At 42.2% G+C, this 15457-nt stretch overlaps 1 protein-coding gene across 1 annotated transcript in view; it reads left to right on the top strand.

The window, feature by feature from the left end:
* cdh23 (cadherin-related 23) overlaps positions 1 to 15457 on the top strand; it is a 189346-nt gene that overhangs the window by 38109 nt on the left and 135780 nt on the right. The window contains exons 4-6 of the mRNA XM_039621895.1: positions 3052 to 3194; positions 3503 to 3550; positions 3917 to 4009. Coding sequence (XP_039477829.1) covers positions 3052 to 3194; positions 3503 to 3550; positions 3917 to 4009 — 284 coding nt within the window. The remainder of the gene's footprint in view (positions 1 to 3051; positions 3195 to 3502; positions 3551 to 3916; positions 4010 to 15457) is intronic.

Genomic DNA, 15457 nt, shown 5'->3' with positions numbered 1-15457 from the left:
CAATCGTAGAGAGAAAGGTGAAGTAGAGAGATGGTTCCTCTCACCCATTGCTCTTGTCATGAATGCAGTGTTGCAGACTAGAAGGGATGGGGAGGGGGTAATATTAATGTGTACTGTATCATTCATAACAGTAATACTGGCATCACTTGCTGCTAAATAGCATCATTTGTCAGGGGAAAGGGCTTGGTGTCACAGTGTTACAGATAAGCATTAGAGGGATACCTACGCTACACACACACACTCCCAAACACAGCTGTGTAGACGTGACTTTAGAGGACATTGCACCGACTTACATTCATTTTCTTTACTCCAACCTAAACTATAACCATTAGTTGCCTTACGTTAACCAAAACAAAACATTTAACTATGTCTTCACCTTACATGTTAATACTTCAACCTAAATCATGACCCAAAGTATTTTACACCTTTTTTCTTTACCCACAATCCTGAAAATGAATCCTAATGTTAAACTAACACAGCATAAATCTAACTTGAAATGAAAAAACACAGTGTTTCAAAAATCCGTAAGAAAAAAAACAAAACAAAATGATACAATTAACCACTTTTCTACAATTCGTCGTTTATTGAAATGTCTAAATCTTTTTTCTACCTTAATTTATGCTCAGAATGTCTTTCACCAAAGTATAATATCCTAATATCTCAGAAATTTCCATATTTGAGGACAAAATAAATTATGTAGATCCTATTGTCTTTATCTAAGTACACCCATTTTGCTCTGTTAATGTCTATAACCTTAGGCAAGGTTTAAAAAAAATCTGTTAATAAAACAAAACTGACCCACAGGAGCCAGAAAAGAAGTTCTCAGGCAGTTTTATTGGTCTCTGCACTAAATCTCTATGTAAAAAATGTATTTATCGCAATAATATATAACTACACACATATTTGGTGATATAATATATTAGCATCTAGAGCAGCCCTTCGTTTGTCTAATCAGGGCAGAGAATCTAACTCATATTCTCAGTAAGTTGGTCTCGGTTCATCTTTCTTCTCAGCAGTAAGAGTTAATCTTCCACAAGACTGTCTCTCATACATAGTCTGAAATGAACATTTGTTATCCTTCACTCAAGTGTATGTCTACCCACGTGGAGCAGACAATTCGTTCACAGTCGAGAGGGCCAAAAGGAGGAGGGAAAAAAAACAGTTATTATTGATGACTATGGGGTAAAATGCTTAATTTGCACCGTCTTCAACCAAATTATAACTCATATTGAAAGCAGCTGAATTTGCATAAATCTCATTAGACTGCAATGAGAGGGGTTCATAAATCGTTATATTAATTAGTCATTTTTGCCACCCTTTCATAAGAAAATGGGGTGTATTAATAAAACGAGAGGGGTGTGTGATTGTGAAGCCTAATTGGTCACTGTATTAAGCAGTTTGGTGCGCAAGTGACAGATTTGATTTAGTTTGGCTTCACTTCTGTTGTCTGGCCAAGTACGTCTGAAGAGGGAGGGGGGGACAAGTGTATGTGTCTGTGCAATTATTGAATGATCTGTTTATTTTCTCTTCTGTCCATGCACTCCTTTAAAAAAAACTGTTCTTAACAGTAGTCAAATGCTTACCTCAGCATATATCACCCTGAGGTCAAGAGGCAGTCAAAGAACATTACGCCCCAGATTAAGTTAAATGTGTTTCCGTGAGGTTATCCTGTCTTGACATTTAGGATAAATTCTCAAATTTTTGAATTTACACACAGCATTTTTTGCAAATCTATTAACAGTTGAGCACAAATAGCAGTTACAAGGCAAACATAAGCCCACAGTGTTTTGGTATAGTCCACTTCTTCATCTTTCGGCCGATCCCTTAATCTGCCTCCATGTCATCCAACCCGTGACAACAATCCTCCGCCTTTGTCTTTGGCCAACAACGGCACCCTGTTGGCCAACAACACTGGAGACGGTCATTCTTAACCTGGACCCCGACCGATCACTGATGGGCCGTGTGTTTGATTTGGCAAAGATTTTTGCCGGATGCCCCTCCTGACGTAACCCACATTTATCTGGGCTTGGGACCAGGGAAATACACTGGCTTGGCTGGGTTCTTGCTATAGTCCATCCATTCATTTTCCCAAGCACTTATGCAGCTAGTGAGGAGGGTGCTGGAGCCCATCCCAGCTATGATAGGTTGAGAGGCAGGAAACAAACACGGGTAAAGTCTGTCACCGGACAGACCAGAGGCACAGGGCAGAAATGAACAGGAATTTTAAACTAGGTACCTGTGAAGTGACAGTGACTGGTATCTTAATATATTTTATGTACCGTATGTTTTGGACTTCAGGGAGGAAAACCTTGCCTCTGATATTTGGGAAAAAGCTTCTAATCCTTCCAGGATTCATATATATATATATAATATTATTTACAATGCTGTGCTCAGGCAGTTTGACCCTGGAGGGTAATGAGCCTTGCCGACCAGCTTGGAGGTCTTGATACCGTCTTCTGTGCCGCTCTTAAACACAACCTCATGATACATCTGTCCAGCGTGGCGGATTAGCCTGCATGATAGCACGCCACCTCTGGCTTTGATTAGCCAGCTTCTACTCTTTATGATGAATGAAGCCCGTGAGCTGCTGCAGCTCCAATTAAAAATCCTTTGCTCCTGCACGCTATTGCATTTCTTTGTGCTGTGCCTTTGTGTGTTTTCAAGTTGTCATCAACCGTTACATTACCAGGACATCTGGAGTTTTACAACATATAGTTGTTGTGGTTCTCTCTTTTTTAGTAGGTTTCCTTGAATATAATGTTGAGAAGTCAGAGTTTCTGTCACGATCATGGTACCTTGTTAACTCATTTGCATTTTATTTTGATGTATTTATTTATACATTTAAAAAAAAAATCTATTTTAATGCAAGGCTAACTTTTTCATGTAGCGTGCAAATTGGAAAATCTGACATGATAACTGCATTTGTGTGAATATTCAGGAATTGCGTGCTCTCACAAACCAGCGCTTTCTAAATTGCCTCAGTCAATAACAATTTGTTGATGCCTTCTTTGACTTTGCAGGACTTCTGACCTTTGACTCTCTCCCTGACAGGTTCATCGGTGGCCCAGCTGAAGGCAGATGATCCTGAAAGGGAACCCCTCATCTATGGGGTTTCAGGAGAAGAGGCCATGAAGTATTTCGCCGTGACCAAAGAAACCGGTGTGGTCTGGCTTCGACAGCAACTCGACCGTGAGGTACAAACAAACGAACTCGTGCACACACATACTAACTGCTACACACACGCTCATACATTACCAAAGCAAATGCACTGGGTACAAGAAAAGACACACAGAACAATTTTGAAAATAGGATACGCGGCGTAAATTATCAAATGATGAAAGAGTCCCGAAAAGTGCAAAACAATGTGAGGGGGAAAGCACAAAGGACGTCGAGCTCAGAGTGGCTTCTGTAGCTCCTTTTTGTTTTCTGCTTTTCTGCTCTGCTCCTTTGCATTACATGTCTATGCAAATTTTGTGCTGATATGGATCTCTGTCTCCACCAGACCAAGTCAGAGATGCAGGTCGAATTCTACGTGAGTGACAATCAAGAGGTAAGAGACAGATTTGCACTGCATTCATAGTTGTGACACATTTCTTCACACGCTGACATCCTGCATATAGCCTGACCTCATATCACACAGAGGCCTTGCAATCTGTCTCTTTTTCAGTCTCTCACTTTTACACTTACCCTTATTTCTCTTCCTCACATGACACCTGTCTGACTCAACACAGTATAGTCACTGAAACAAGTGACATTCAACCTACTCTCCCCAGCGAGAAATCTATCACACACCTGTCCTGTTTTCTTTGACTCTGAATCGCGGCTTTGTGCCACATTTACATTGACTTTGGCTCTTTGTCAGGAAACGTGTGGCAGTGGCTTTGGAACTGTTTAACCAAGGTGTTTCTTTCCCCAGGTGGTCAAAGACACAGTTAACATCCAGATCGGAGATGTGAACGATAACGCCCCAAACTTCCACGGGCAGCCATACACTGTCAATATTCCAGAGGTAAGGATGCCCGGACGTTATTTACCATTTGTACTCGAGTGGAAATGAGACTGTGATTTTATTCATTACTCAGGATTACATGAAAAAGAAAAGTCATCATATGCAAGACAATTTCTATTTAATTTGCTGGCTTTTTGAACATCAAAACAATGTCAAAGTAAAAAAAGTTTTACTTCCAGTAGAAGAACATTTTCCTCTGGAATCTGTACTTCAAACTGATGAAAACTTTGGAAAACACAAAGCTGCTCTTGAATTTTAAGAAATGCTCAGAAAACATAAATAAAATTCACCTCACCGTCATGACTATTGCAACAGCTGTAACTGCACGGTGGCTACGTCTGATTTATGGTGATCATCTACTATTCATAGTGCATTTTGGTCTTTGCCATGCTGGAAATAGCAGTGTTTTGCTGCACCTGTGATCTTCCCACGATTTCAGGAGTTGTCTTCCAGCTAATGTTTAGAGAATGTGTACAGCCTCCCTTGCAGGGAAGAGAAAACACCGTCTCCAGTGCAAATCTCAATCTCTATTCTCTCCTTTTTCTGTCCTCCCACTGAATCGGCTACCTTCCTTCTCAGCTCTCACTTCTTTCCATCTTTGTGTCTCCTCTATGCCCTCTCCCTCATCTAATCCTTGATATGAAGTAATTGCCAAAGTGGAGTGGAGGACTTCAAACAGGGACTGAAATCCACACACACAAACACATACACATCCACAAGTCTTGTTGTGTTTATATTGAGCACATACCCCTTTCTGAGTCTTCACCAAATCTTCAAAGCCACTGGCGTTTTCTCTCCCAATCCATAAAGTCAGGCAAATAAATGGGAGAAATAAGGACTGTTTAGACGAGGCTGTTTAGATCACCCACCAGGGAAGATTCTCTCAGGCCATTGCATTGAACCGCCGCTAAGTTGTGTGGGACTCACTTATAGTCCACATGCAGACGTTTCAAGCTCTGCAAACAATAGGATTCAGTTTAGCCTTGAGAAAGCCATTAAACAGGGCTGCGTTTGACCCTCAGTCACTCACATACTGTTAGTTCCCTTGCATCACTTACTGAATTACTACTGCTGTCAATCCTGGCATCCTATTGATTAAAAAATTTAAGCTTATTTGTTTGAGGCTATAGAGAGTGGAAATAAATCAGACTCCAGTGTACTCCCAGGCAGTACATACATCCGAGTTTTCCCCAGCATTTCTTTACGTTGGAAATAGTGTAAGCCTGTAAAGTGAGCCATCGCTTACTGAAAAGAAAACATGCAAACCTTGTGTGTGTGTGTGTGTGTGTGTGTGTGTGTGTGTGTGTGTGTGTGTGTGTGTGTGTGTGTGTGCGCGTGTAAACACAATGTGAGACTAATGCAAGTGAAATATGTTTTATCACACATCTCAGTGAACTAAATTGCGTACTTTGCTCGACAAAATGAGACACTGCAATTTCATTCATATTTTCACGACTGCGTTGCAATCACAATGCAGCACACAGTCCAATCTGTACGCACAGAGCTCTTTATTAAGCCGCTCTCTTTTCCACTTAAATCCTTTGCCAGTTTTGGGAACTGTTTTCGTTCATTTCAAGTCAGCCTCTTCCTCATTTTACCCTGTTTCTCCTTCCTCTACCCTTTTCGCCACCTTATCTTATTTCTCAGCAACTTTAGTTACCTGCATTTTTATGGCCTCATTACTTCCGTGACCCTAAGCGACCTTTAGCGGGCAAAGCAAACATGCTGCAACATCACTTCATCATGCTGTCACTCACTGGACATGCCACAATGACTGCGGGTTAAAGTGCCATCAGCGCATCAAAGGAGAAGATTGGAAACGGCGACGAGTGTGGAGGATGAAAGAGTGGCAGAAGTAACAAAGCAGAGGCGACAAACAAAGGATTCAAACGATGAGATTTACCGCAAGTGACAGAGAACGCAGGACGGAAAGAAAAGACCAGAAACAACACAAAGATTCTCGTGGGTTTTTCGGAGAACTAGGATGGGAGGTGTTATGAAGTGAGGCTCGACGGCACTGTCCAGATGAAGCAATGTGAGTGGCAAGGTGAGCAGTGCAGGAGGCAGAGTAGCAGAGAGTGTGTGTAAATGTCATTTTAATTTGTAGAGCCATAAAGAGGGTGAAGGGGAGCAGGTGGGCTGCTAGCATTCCCTCTGTCAGTGCTAATGAGCTCGCCAGATTTACAGCATCCACACAGTTAGGCAGCCAGCAGCAGAGACCGGATACAAAGAGCGACAACTATTACCTAAAATAATGTTTTGATGGAACAGCAGATGGGCTACAACACAAATCCATTACTGGATGAGAAGGCAGAGTGAACGTACAACACACTGAGAAGCATTTTTTCACATTCCCTAAACTCAACAAATGGTCCTCTATAAAGGAAGCCCTCTGTTGACAAGCTCAAAAGCTTTTGCTGAGTGTGCGTCTGTGCAGCACCGAGATCTGAGCAATTGGGAGGCCATCCGTTATTTAAAGACCAACCTTCCCAATACCCTCACACACTCCTCAGCCCAGCTGCCTGACCCTTACACTCACCCGCCGGGAGCCCGTCAGTGCCACTGTAATAATATCAAATGCCATCAGAAACAGCTTCTGTTAAGTGCGCCCAGTGTGTGCCACCTCCTGCTGTTCAGGCGATCCTTGTTCTTGAACACAGTTTCCTTCTTTTTTATTTCTTTTAGTCATTTATTCTCATCTAATCCTCGTTCTCTCCAGCACCTTTTTGTCATGCTCACTTACATATATATATACTTCACGCAGATACATTTATTCCGAGTTTATAGCCAGTGCCTCTGTCAGTGTGCCCCAGGGCAACTGTGGCTACAATGTAGCTTGCCATCACCAGTGTGTGAATGTGTGTGTGAATGGGTGGATGACTGGATGTAGTGTAAAGTGCTTTGGGCTCCATAGGGACTAAGTAAAGCGTTACACAAATACAGGCCATTTACCATTTACCATTATCTCTACTCAGTTTCCAGTGACCTCTGCAAAGCATCACTATAGTAAAATGTGCTTTTTTATTTTGGTTGAGCCCCTCCACTCACAACATTGCAGAATTCAGATAGCATATCTTTTTCGTCCTCTAGTCAATACTCTCATTCACCCCTCCCTACAGTAGATATGCAATGCAGTGGAATCCTGTCTTGGATAACGCAGTAATGATGCACACGAGATTGTATAGCCGACTTCTGACCAGCGCTGTAATGCGGTGCATAGATGGATTAAACGTATTGGCAAACAGGCAGACAGGCAAGAGGCTCCTAGTGATATATACCCAAACTTTATCTGTTTACTGTCTCTCAGGTATGTCAGGCAGGTGAGCAAATCCCTCCTCAGCCTCTATTTTCTATCAGCCATATCTCAGTGTCCCTCTCTAACCTACGGTAATCTCTGATGAACTATGGCTGATGATATAAAGCAGAACAACCCAAGGTGGAAACCCCTCAGGTGAAAGTCAGACATCTAAAGAAAGAAAAGCCCTCCATTCTGGCGTGGAGTTGCTGTGCCTGTTTTTGTTTCTTTTCTTTTTTATAGAAATATACTATTAGGACTCATTCTTAGAACTCTAGCTAGACAAATATCCATCTGCTTTCTCATATTTTTGATTAATTAGAGGGTTTTACCTGTTTATGCGTTTGTTTTATAGTCGTGTGGAATTCAAATCTTCATTGTTTTAGCTTTCCGTTGTTGGCTACTACTTTCTCCCACAGGTTTGAGATGGATAGCATGAAGGCATTTCACACAAACACAGAGGCAAATGCACTCATATTTTAGATAATATTGGCAGAGGGTGTTTGAGAGCTCCTATTATGCCTGCGAATGAGCTGTTTAGTGCTTGATGTAGGCTTTGGCAGCAAAGCAGAGGCACCTGCTATTTGATGTGCCCTCTGTCGCTGTCAGGTAGAACATAGACAAATCTGTTATATTCCTTTCTTCTTTGCCTTTGTTCACTTCTGAAAGCTGAAATTCAATCTCTACTATTTTATCACCTCCTGCCCTGTATCTTAGCAGGTTGCAGCATCTGAAGGTAATTTGTTTACCAGGTAAGAAAAAATATCTTAGCTCAAAAAGCAAATACAGTATATGGATGACTTACGTCTTTGCATTTACAAGGTTGTCTGAGAACTTGAAAACAAAAGTCTTGCTTGTTGTGAAATACATTTCTTTTGAAATTAGGCTCATGAAATATGTGCTACTGAGTGTTTACATATCCCACATATGCACTGCACGCAACCATCATCACCACCATCATATACACAAACACACTGTACAGAAACACACACCTGCTTTCGATATGAAACTCACAAACTCCCTTTCTCTTTCATTTTCTCCCCCTCTCTCTCTTTTTACCTTCTAAAAGTCGGATTTGGCCCATAATTATATTAGTATCATCTCTCCTGGTCTCTCCTATGGTGAAATTGAATCTAGCGGTTACAGAGCTGAGTGGTGGCTGGTTGACAGGCGCAGGCCTCGAAGAGAATTCTGCTTGACACTAAGACCCTGAGCCCCATAGGGAGGGATGGAGGGATTTATGAAGAAAGAGAAAAAAAAAATGGATAAAGTGAGAAGGTTAAATGGGAAGCAGTCAATATTTTACTCACCTAAGGCACCATTTATAACTTTCCACTTTCTACAGTTTTGGTGCACAGAATCTAATCCTAGGGAAAAGTTGTACGTCCCCATTTTTGGAGAAGAAATGGGATGCTGTTTGAAATGTAGATAAAAACCAAAAATGATTTCTAACTATGTAAAGCCTTTGGCGCAAATAGTATAAAATCCGCTTGAAAATCTCATAACTAATTAAGCAGAAAGGCAATGAGTAATATGACTGGCAGTGTCGGGGTTATTTCTCAGAAATAATGTCTAATTTATTCTTACTTTTCTTAAAGGTAGTGCAGTACGTTACCTAATTACTCACCAGAGAAAGTCATTCATTACACTGCTCATTACGTTACCTTCTTGTTAATCTATAAAATGACCTGAAACACATTGGCTCATAATGATGTTATGCAAACAGACTGTCCCAAACCCTATTGTAATGAGGACACACATAGGACCTTTTTCTTAGTTTTTACCTATGAACACAAAACCGACAATATTGCAACGCAAAGATCAAAACCAGCCTAAAGACACTTCAATTGACACAGTGGTTCTATTTCAGAAACATAAACAGGACTGCTCATCACTGCTGTTTTTTACCTGTTGAAGTTCAGGCTCTGGCTGCTGGGCCGGGGTGGGCATGCACTCATCTTTATCACTCTGGGTTCTTGGCTAGCTTTGCGTTAGCTTGCTGTCTGTGCAAATGCTTTCAACGGGCTGGAGTTCTGTCAGCAGTATAATGCTGTTGTTTCCGTCTTGAACACAGTTTGCACTTTACCATCACTCTCTTGTCCTTAAAAGTAAGTCCATATCTCTGCAGTAGACTGTTCCACCATTTATTTTCCTGCCCCCATCTGACATCAGTTGACTGTAGCACAAGCGCACAGAAGAAAAAAAAAACGTGTTTTTTAATTTACCCAATGTGCAGATAGGGGCAGAATCTTTGTTACTTTGTTACTTTGCAAGTAACAACATAATTGTATCTGTAGTGTAATGACAGCACGTGACACGTTAATATGCCTTACACCCAACACTGAGGACTGGGTGTGGGGAGTGGACAAGTGAGATCTATGTTTTGTCCTCTGTTGTCAACTAACAGTTAACATTATGCCTACTTTTCTGAAATACGTAAGCTGAACTTCATGTCTGCATTGCTCATTCTGAATGGAATAGGTTCTTTTCTTTTTTGACTGATGATTAATTATAAGACTTCACTGAGCCTTTCTGGACAAATAGCTACTTAAGGGAGTTGTCAGAGAGATTGTTGAGCCTGTACAACAATTTTTTCCCGCATCCTTTCCAGTCCAAGGGTTAACACAACACATACTGCCGGGGCATCACATACTCTGCCATTCGTGAAGGTAAATCACCTTCTCTTCCTCTCTTTATCTTTCTGTCATTTACTTTATCCCGCTGAGCATGAAGAGCACCTTGATTTGTGTGCTACACAGAGATGGGTGGAGAAATTGTCTGTCAAAAAAAAGGGAGGGCTTATGTTTGCGAGTGACCATCAGAAAGTGTATTTCAGGGAGAGGGAGACAAGGGGAGAGAAAAAGAGAGGAGTAAAGGAAGTAAGGTGAGAGCGCACAAGGAAAGCCTGGAAAGGGGCAAGATTGAAGGGAGAGGGAGAACGGTGTGCACTCCCAAAAGCCATTAAAGTTTGATTCACCCACTCCTCACTCTTTGAATAAATCAACCTGTCGTTCCCTCTCTCCCTTTCTTTCAAGTCTGTGGTTCCCACCTCTCTGTGCCCACCCCCACCCTGCCTTTGGCACTCTCCTTCTCTCTAACACTCTGTTGGCAGAATTGTGAATTCTGACGAGTTTTGCCAACATAAAAGACAGCTACGCATGTTGTCAGTCCCTCCATATTTTGTAGCTGCTTGTGTTAATGTTTATGTGTGTATAGGAGACAGAGGAAGATAGAGTGCTAGCTCTCATGGCACTTTTGTGTTTTTTAGACCTTTCAAATACAATCTGACAGCATCTGTACTTGTTGGCTACATGTATGAATGAGCACCCCGGTGTCTTTTTCATAAGTACTTGATAATATTTACTTATCTCTTTCAACACAGCACAGTTAACGGATCGGCACACAAGATTACACCAGTTTGATCTATAATGGGACGTGTTTGTGTGTAGTTTTGACTTTTGAGTTGTTCAGCTCACTTAAAAGTTTGGTGAATAGGATATGCAGTAGTAATATGGGAAAATATATATATATATATATACATACATATACATATATGTATACATATACATATATATATGTATACATATATATGTATATATATATATACACACACACATATATACATATATATATATATATGGCTAACCGAAGGTCGGATGGTCCTGATCCCCAAGGACCCCAAGAAGGGACCGGTCCCATCCAACTACCGACCAATAACCTGCCTCAGTACTACATGGAAGCTCCTGTCAGGCATCATATCGGCTAAGATGAACAGGCACATGGGTCAATAGATGAGTGGGACACAGAAGGGGATTGGCAAGAATACCAGAGGCGCAAAACACCAGCTACTGGTAGACAGAACAGTCAGCCGAGACTGCAAGACCAGACTGACCAACCTGTGCTCTGCCTGGATTGATTACAAGAAGGCCTATGACTCAATGCCCCACAGCTGGATACTGGAATGCCTAGAATTGTACAAGATCAACAGGACCCTAAGAGCCTTCATCAGGAACTCAATGGGGATGTGGCGTACAACACTAGAGGCCAACTCCAAGCCCATAGCACAAGTCACCATCAAGTGCGGGATCTACCAAGGAGATGCTCTGTCCCCACTGCTGTTCTGCATAGGCCTGAACCCCCTCAGTGAGATCATTAATAAGACTGGCTACGGATACCGACTACGGAACGGAGCGGTTGTCGGCCACCTCCTGTACATGGATGACATCAAGCTGTATGCCAAGAGTGAACGAGACATCGATTCACTGATCCACACTACCAGGATATACAGCAATGACATCGGGATGTCATTCGGGCTGGAGAAGTGTAGTCGGATGATAACAAAGAGAGGGAAGGTAGTCAGAACTGAGGGGATTGAACTACCAGAAGGCAACATTGCAGACATAGAGGACAGTTACAAGTACCTGGGGATCCCGCAGGCGAATGGGAACGATGAAGAGGCCGCTAGGAAAGCTGCAACCACCAAGTACCTGCAGAGGGTCAGGCAAGTCCTGAGGAGTCAGCTGAATGGTAAGAACAAGATCCGGGCTATCAACACCTACGCCCTGCCCGTGATCAGGTACCCAGCTGGTATAATAAGTTGGCCAAAGGAGGAGATAGAAGCCACTGACATGAAGACAAGAAAGCTCCTGACCATGCATGGAGGGTTTCACCCCAAGTCCAGCACCCTGAGGCTGTACGCTAAGCGGAAGGAAGGGGGCTGGGGACTGGTGAGTGTCAGCACCACAGTCCAGGATGAGACAAGAAACATCCACGAATACATCACGAAGATGGCCCCAACTGACCGAGTGCTCAGTGAATACCTCAGGCAGCAGAAACCCAAGAAAGAGGAGGGAGACGAGGAACCATCATGGAAGGACAGGCCCCTGCACAGTATGTACCACCGGCAGATAGAGGAGGTGGCTGATATCCAGAAATCCTACCAGTGGCTGGACAGAGCTGGACTGAAAGACAGCACAGAGGCACTAATCATGGCAGCACAAGAACAAGCTCTGAGCACAAGATCCATAGAGGCTGGGGTCTATCACACCAGGCAAGACCCCAGGTGCAGGCTGTGTAAAGATGCCCCTGAGACAATCCAGCACATAACAGCAGGGTGCAAGATGCTAGCAGGCAGGGCATACATGGAACGCCATAACCAAGTGGCCGGCATAATATACAGAAACATCTGTGCCGAGTATAACCTGGAAGTTCCGAGGTCAAAATGGGAGACGCCCCCAAGGGTGATGGAAAATGACCGAGCTAAGATCCTGTGGGACTTCCAGATACAGACAGACAAAATGGTGGTGGCTAACCAACCGGACATAGTGGTGGTAGACAAACAGAAGAAGACGGCCGTAGTGATCGATGTAGCGGTTCCGAATGACAGCAACATCAGGAAGAAGGAACACGAGAAGCTGGAGAAATACCAAGGGCTCAGAGAAGAGCTCGAGAGGATGTGGAGGGTGAAGGTAACGGTGGTCCCCGTGGTAATCGGAGCACTAGGTGCGGTGACTCCCAAGCTAGGCGAGTGGCTCCAGCAGATCCCGGGAACAACATCGGAGATCTCTGTCCAGAAGAGCGCAGTCCTGGGAACAGCTAAGATACTGCGTGAGGACCCTCAAGCTCCCAGGCCTCTGGTAGAGGACCCGAGCTTGAAGGATAAAAACCACTGCAGGGGCGTGCTGGGTGTTTATATATATATATATATATATATATATATATATATATATATATATATATATATATATATATATATATATATATATATATATATGTATATACATATATATATGCATATATACTTGGATCTTTATATATGTAGAAAATCTTTCACAAGTGTCAGTTAGCTTCTGTTCTGGGGTCTGCAGTGTGCCACAGTATATGATTTACATCATTTTCATTGAAAAGACTGTCACCCTAGAACAATTCACTGTAAGGGGCCAAAATATTGACAGCAAAATTTCCCCCAAAGCATATGACAGCCACAGTAGTTTCTATTTTGCTGTCTTTTGCCACTCATCTGTATGTCTGAATGACAAAAAACTGTCACAGCCTGATGTTATGTATCCTATATCTGAATGGGGCTTATCATAGAATAGTTATTAAAGAGTTTTACTAAAAAAGGGAATAAATTAATGTCTGAAAATTATTTGTTTAGCTCCAATTAGTGCCTTTATCCTCACCATGGCTCCGTTCAGCATTATGCAAAATCCTCAGTGACTCTTTCTCTCTGTCTTCTTTTGTGTTTCAGAATCCCCCTCCCTGCCTACACAGTTGTTTCCCCCCCTCCCTTTTATAACCTTTCCAATTTTTGCAAATCTGTTTTGGTTGTCACTTTCACTATTGAAATTGTAAGGATAGACGGTCTAAAGAAAATTATGCATATAGTGGAACTATAGACGAAAGGAGAAAGAAGAAGAACTGAAGTCTTCAGTTGATCGATAACAATAATGTGAGAGTACTAACAGACTAGACTAGAAAGGGATCAAAGACCTAATGGTACCATCATTTCTCAGTAGAGCAGCTCACTCACAGACCACAGGTTTACTTGAGGTTTCTAGAGTTTCTAAAAGTAGAATGGGAGGCTTCAGCTATCGGGGCCCTCTCCTGTAGAACCAGCTCCCAGTTGGGGTTCAGGAGACTCTTTCTACCTTTAAGAATAGGATTAAACGTTGCTCTTTGATGAAGCGTATAGTTAATGTTTCAGGATCCGGTAACCCCGAATCCTCCATCAGTTATGCTATAATTGGCTATGGCTGCTGGGGGAACTTCCAATGATGCACTCAACCCTTCCCCTTCAGTCACTTTCAGTCCCTGTTTATCTGTATTCTATCGCTGCATGTCGGTAAAACTATTGACTACGCTCTCCCATAGTTTGTGCTTTGTCCTGTTTGTTGTTTATAGTCTCTTTATGCTGCTTTTATCTCTTCTCTCTCACCCTCATACACAAATAGCTGCCCATCCATGAATCTAGTTGTGCAAGGGGTCCCATCCTGTTCTTTCTCCCCACTGACGCCAGTTACTTGCTCATAGGATATCATCTGCTCTTTAGGGTTCTTTCTCTAATATTGTAGACTTTCTACCTTGCAAAAAAAAACCCCAAATGAATAAAATTTACCTAGAAACAGGTGTTATTCTTACAGTCGTGTGAGTCACCACATACAAGAAGAAGGGATGTCTGAACCACCTGGCAGGTGGGGGCCTTTGTGTGTGGCGTGTACTCCTTATAGGTTCTGTCCAGGTCCTCCAACTTCCTCCCGCAGTCCAAATATGTGCATATTAGGTTTGCTGGTGATTATAAATTAGCTATAAGTGTGACTCTCTGTGTTAGCGCTATGATAGTCTGGTGGTCTGCTGGTGGTCCGCCCAACCCATCCCTGCCTCTCACCCAGTGTAAATTGAATAACAGGTTTAGAAATACTGTACTTACATATGGTACCTACAGTCTCCCCCTCCTTCATATTCCTTCATGCACAGTCCACTATAAATTTAGCGTCATGACAGGGTTAAGTGTTTATAATCATGCACATTGTGTTAACCACAAGCAAGATTGCCTTTTTGTTTTTTTGGTGCCATTTCTTCTGTTTATTTAAAGTTTAGATTTCAGGTTTAAGAGAGCTGTGTTGCAGCAGACATGCACTGCAGTAACAAAAACAATTCTTTAACTAATTAAAGTGACAAACAGATGTTTAAGCTCCAGCTTACAGCCCATGATTGTCAGATATCTGCTTCATTTTCAGGTTGTCATACTAGTCACTCAGATATGTCTAGTATCATCTTGTCTGGCGCGTCCTCTTATTGAGCATCCCGGCACCAGGAGCTGAAAGGATTAAGTGATAGTATTTTTCTAATGTAACTAAATGTTACTCGTTTTGTTCATTCTTTTGAATCACCAATCATAGCATTGCTTGATCATATGCCCCAGAAGTTTTAGATTGTATATCGCTGCAAGAGATTTGCCCTGCGTGTCTTTGTTCCTGGAGGGCATAAACTGGTTTTATTTTAATTTTACAACTAACAAATGTTATATTTCATTTCCGCTCCTAGTAGAGCTGTGAAAAGGGAAATTAATTATATATTGTAAACAAGCATGTGCTTAGTGGTTTCTAGCAGGTTACTTTTCCTTTTTGGGGATTTTTTTGATTTAATTTTTA

Source organism: Oreochromis aureus, linkage group 13, assembly GCF_013358895.1.
Source record: "Oreochromis aureus strain Israel breed Guangdong linkage group 13, ZZ_aureus, whole genome shotgun sequence".
Lineage (NCBI taxonomy): Eukaryota > Metazoa > Chordata > Actinopteri > Cichliformes > Cichlidae > Oreochromis > Oreochromis aureus.
The sequence above is the reverse complement of the archived record's forward strand: the minus strand, read 5'-3'. Positions and strand labels throughout refer to the sequence as shown.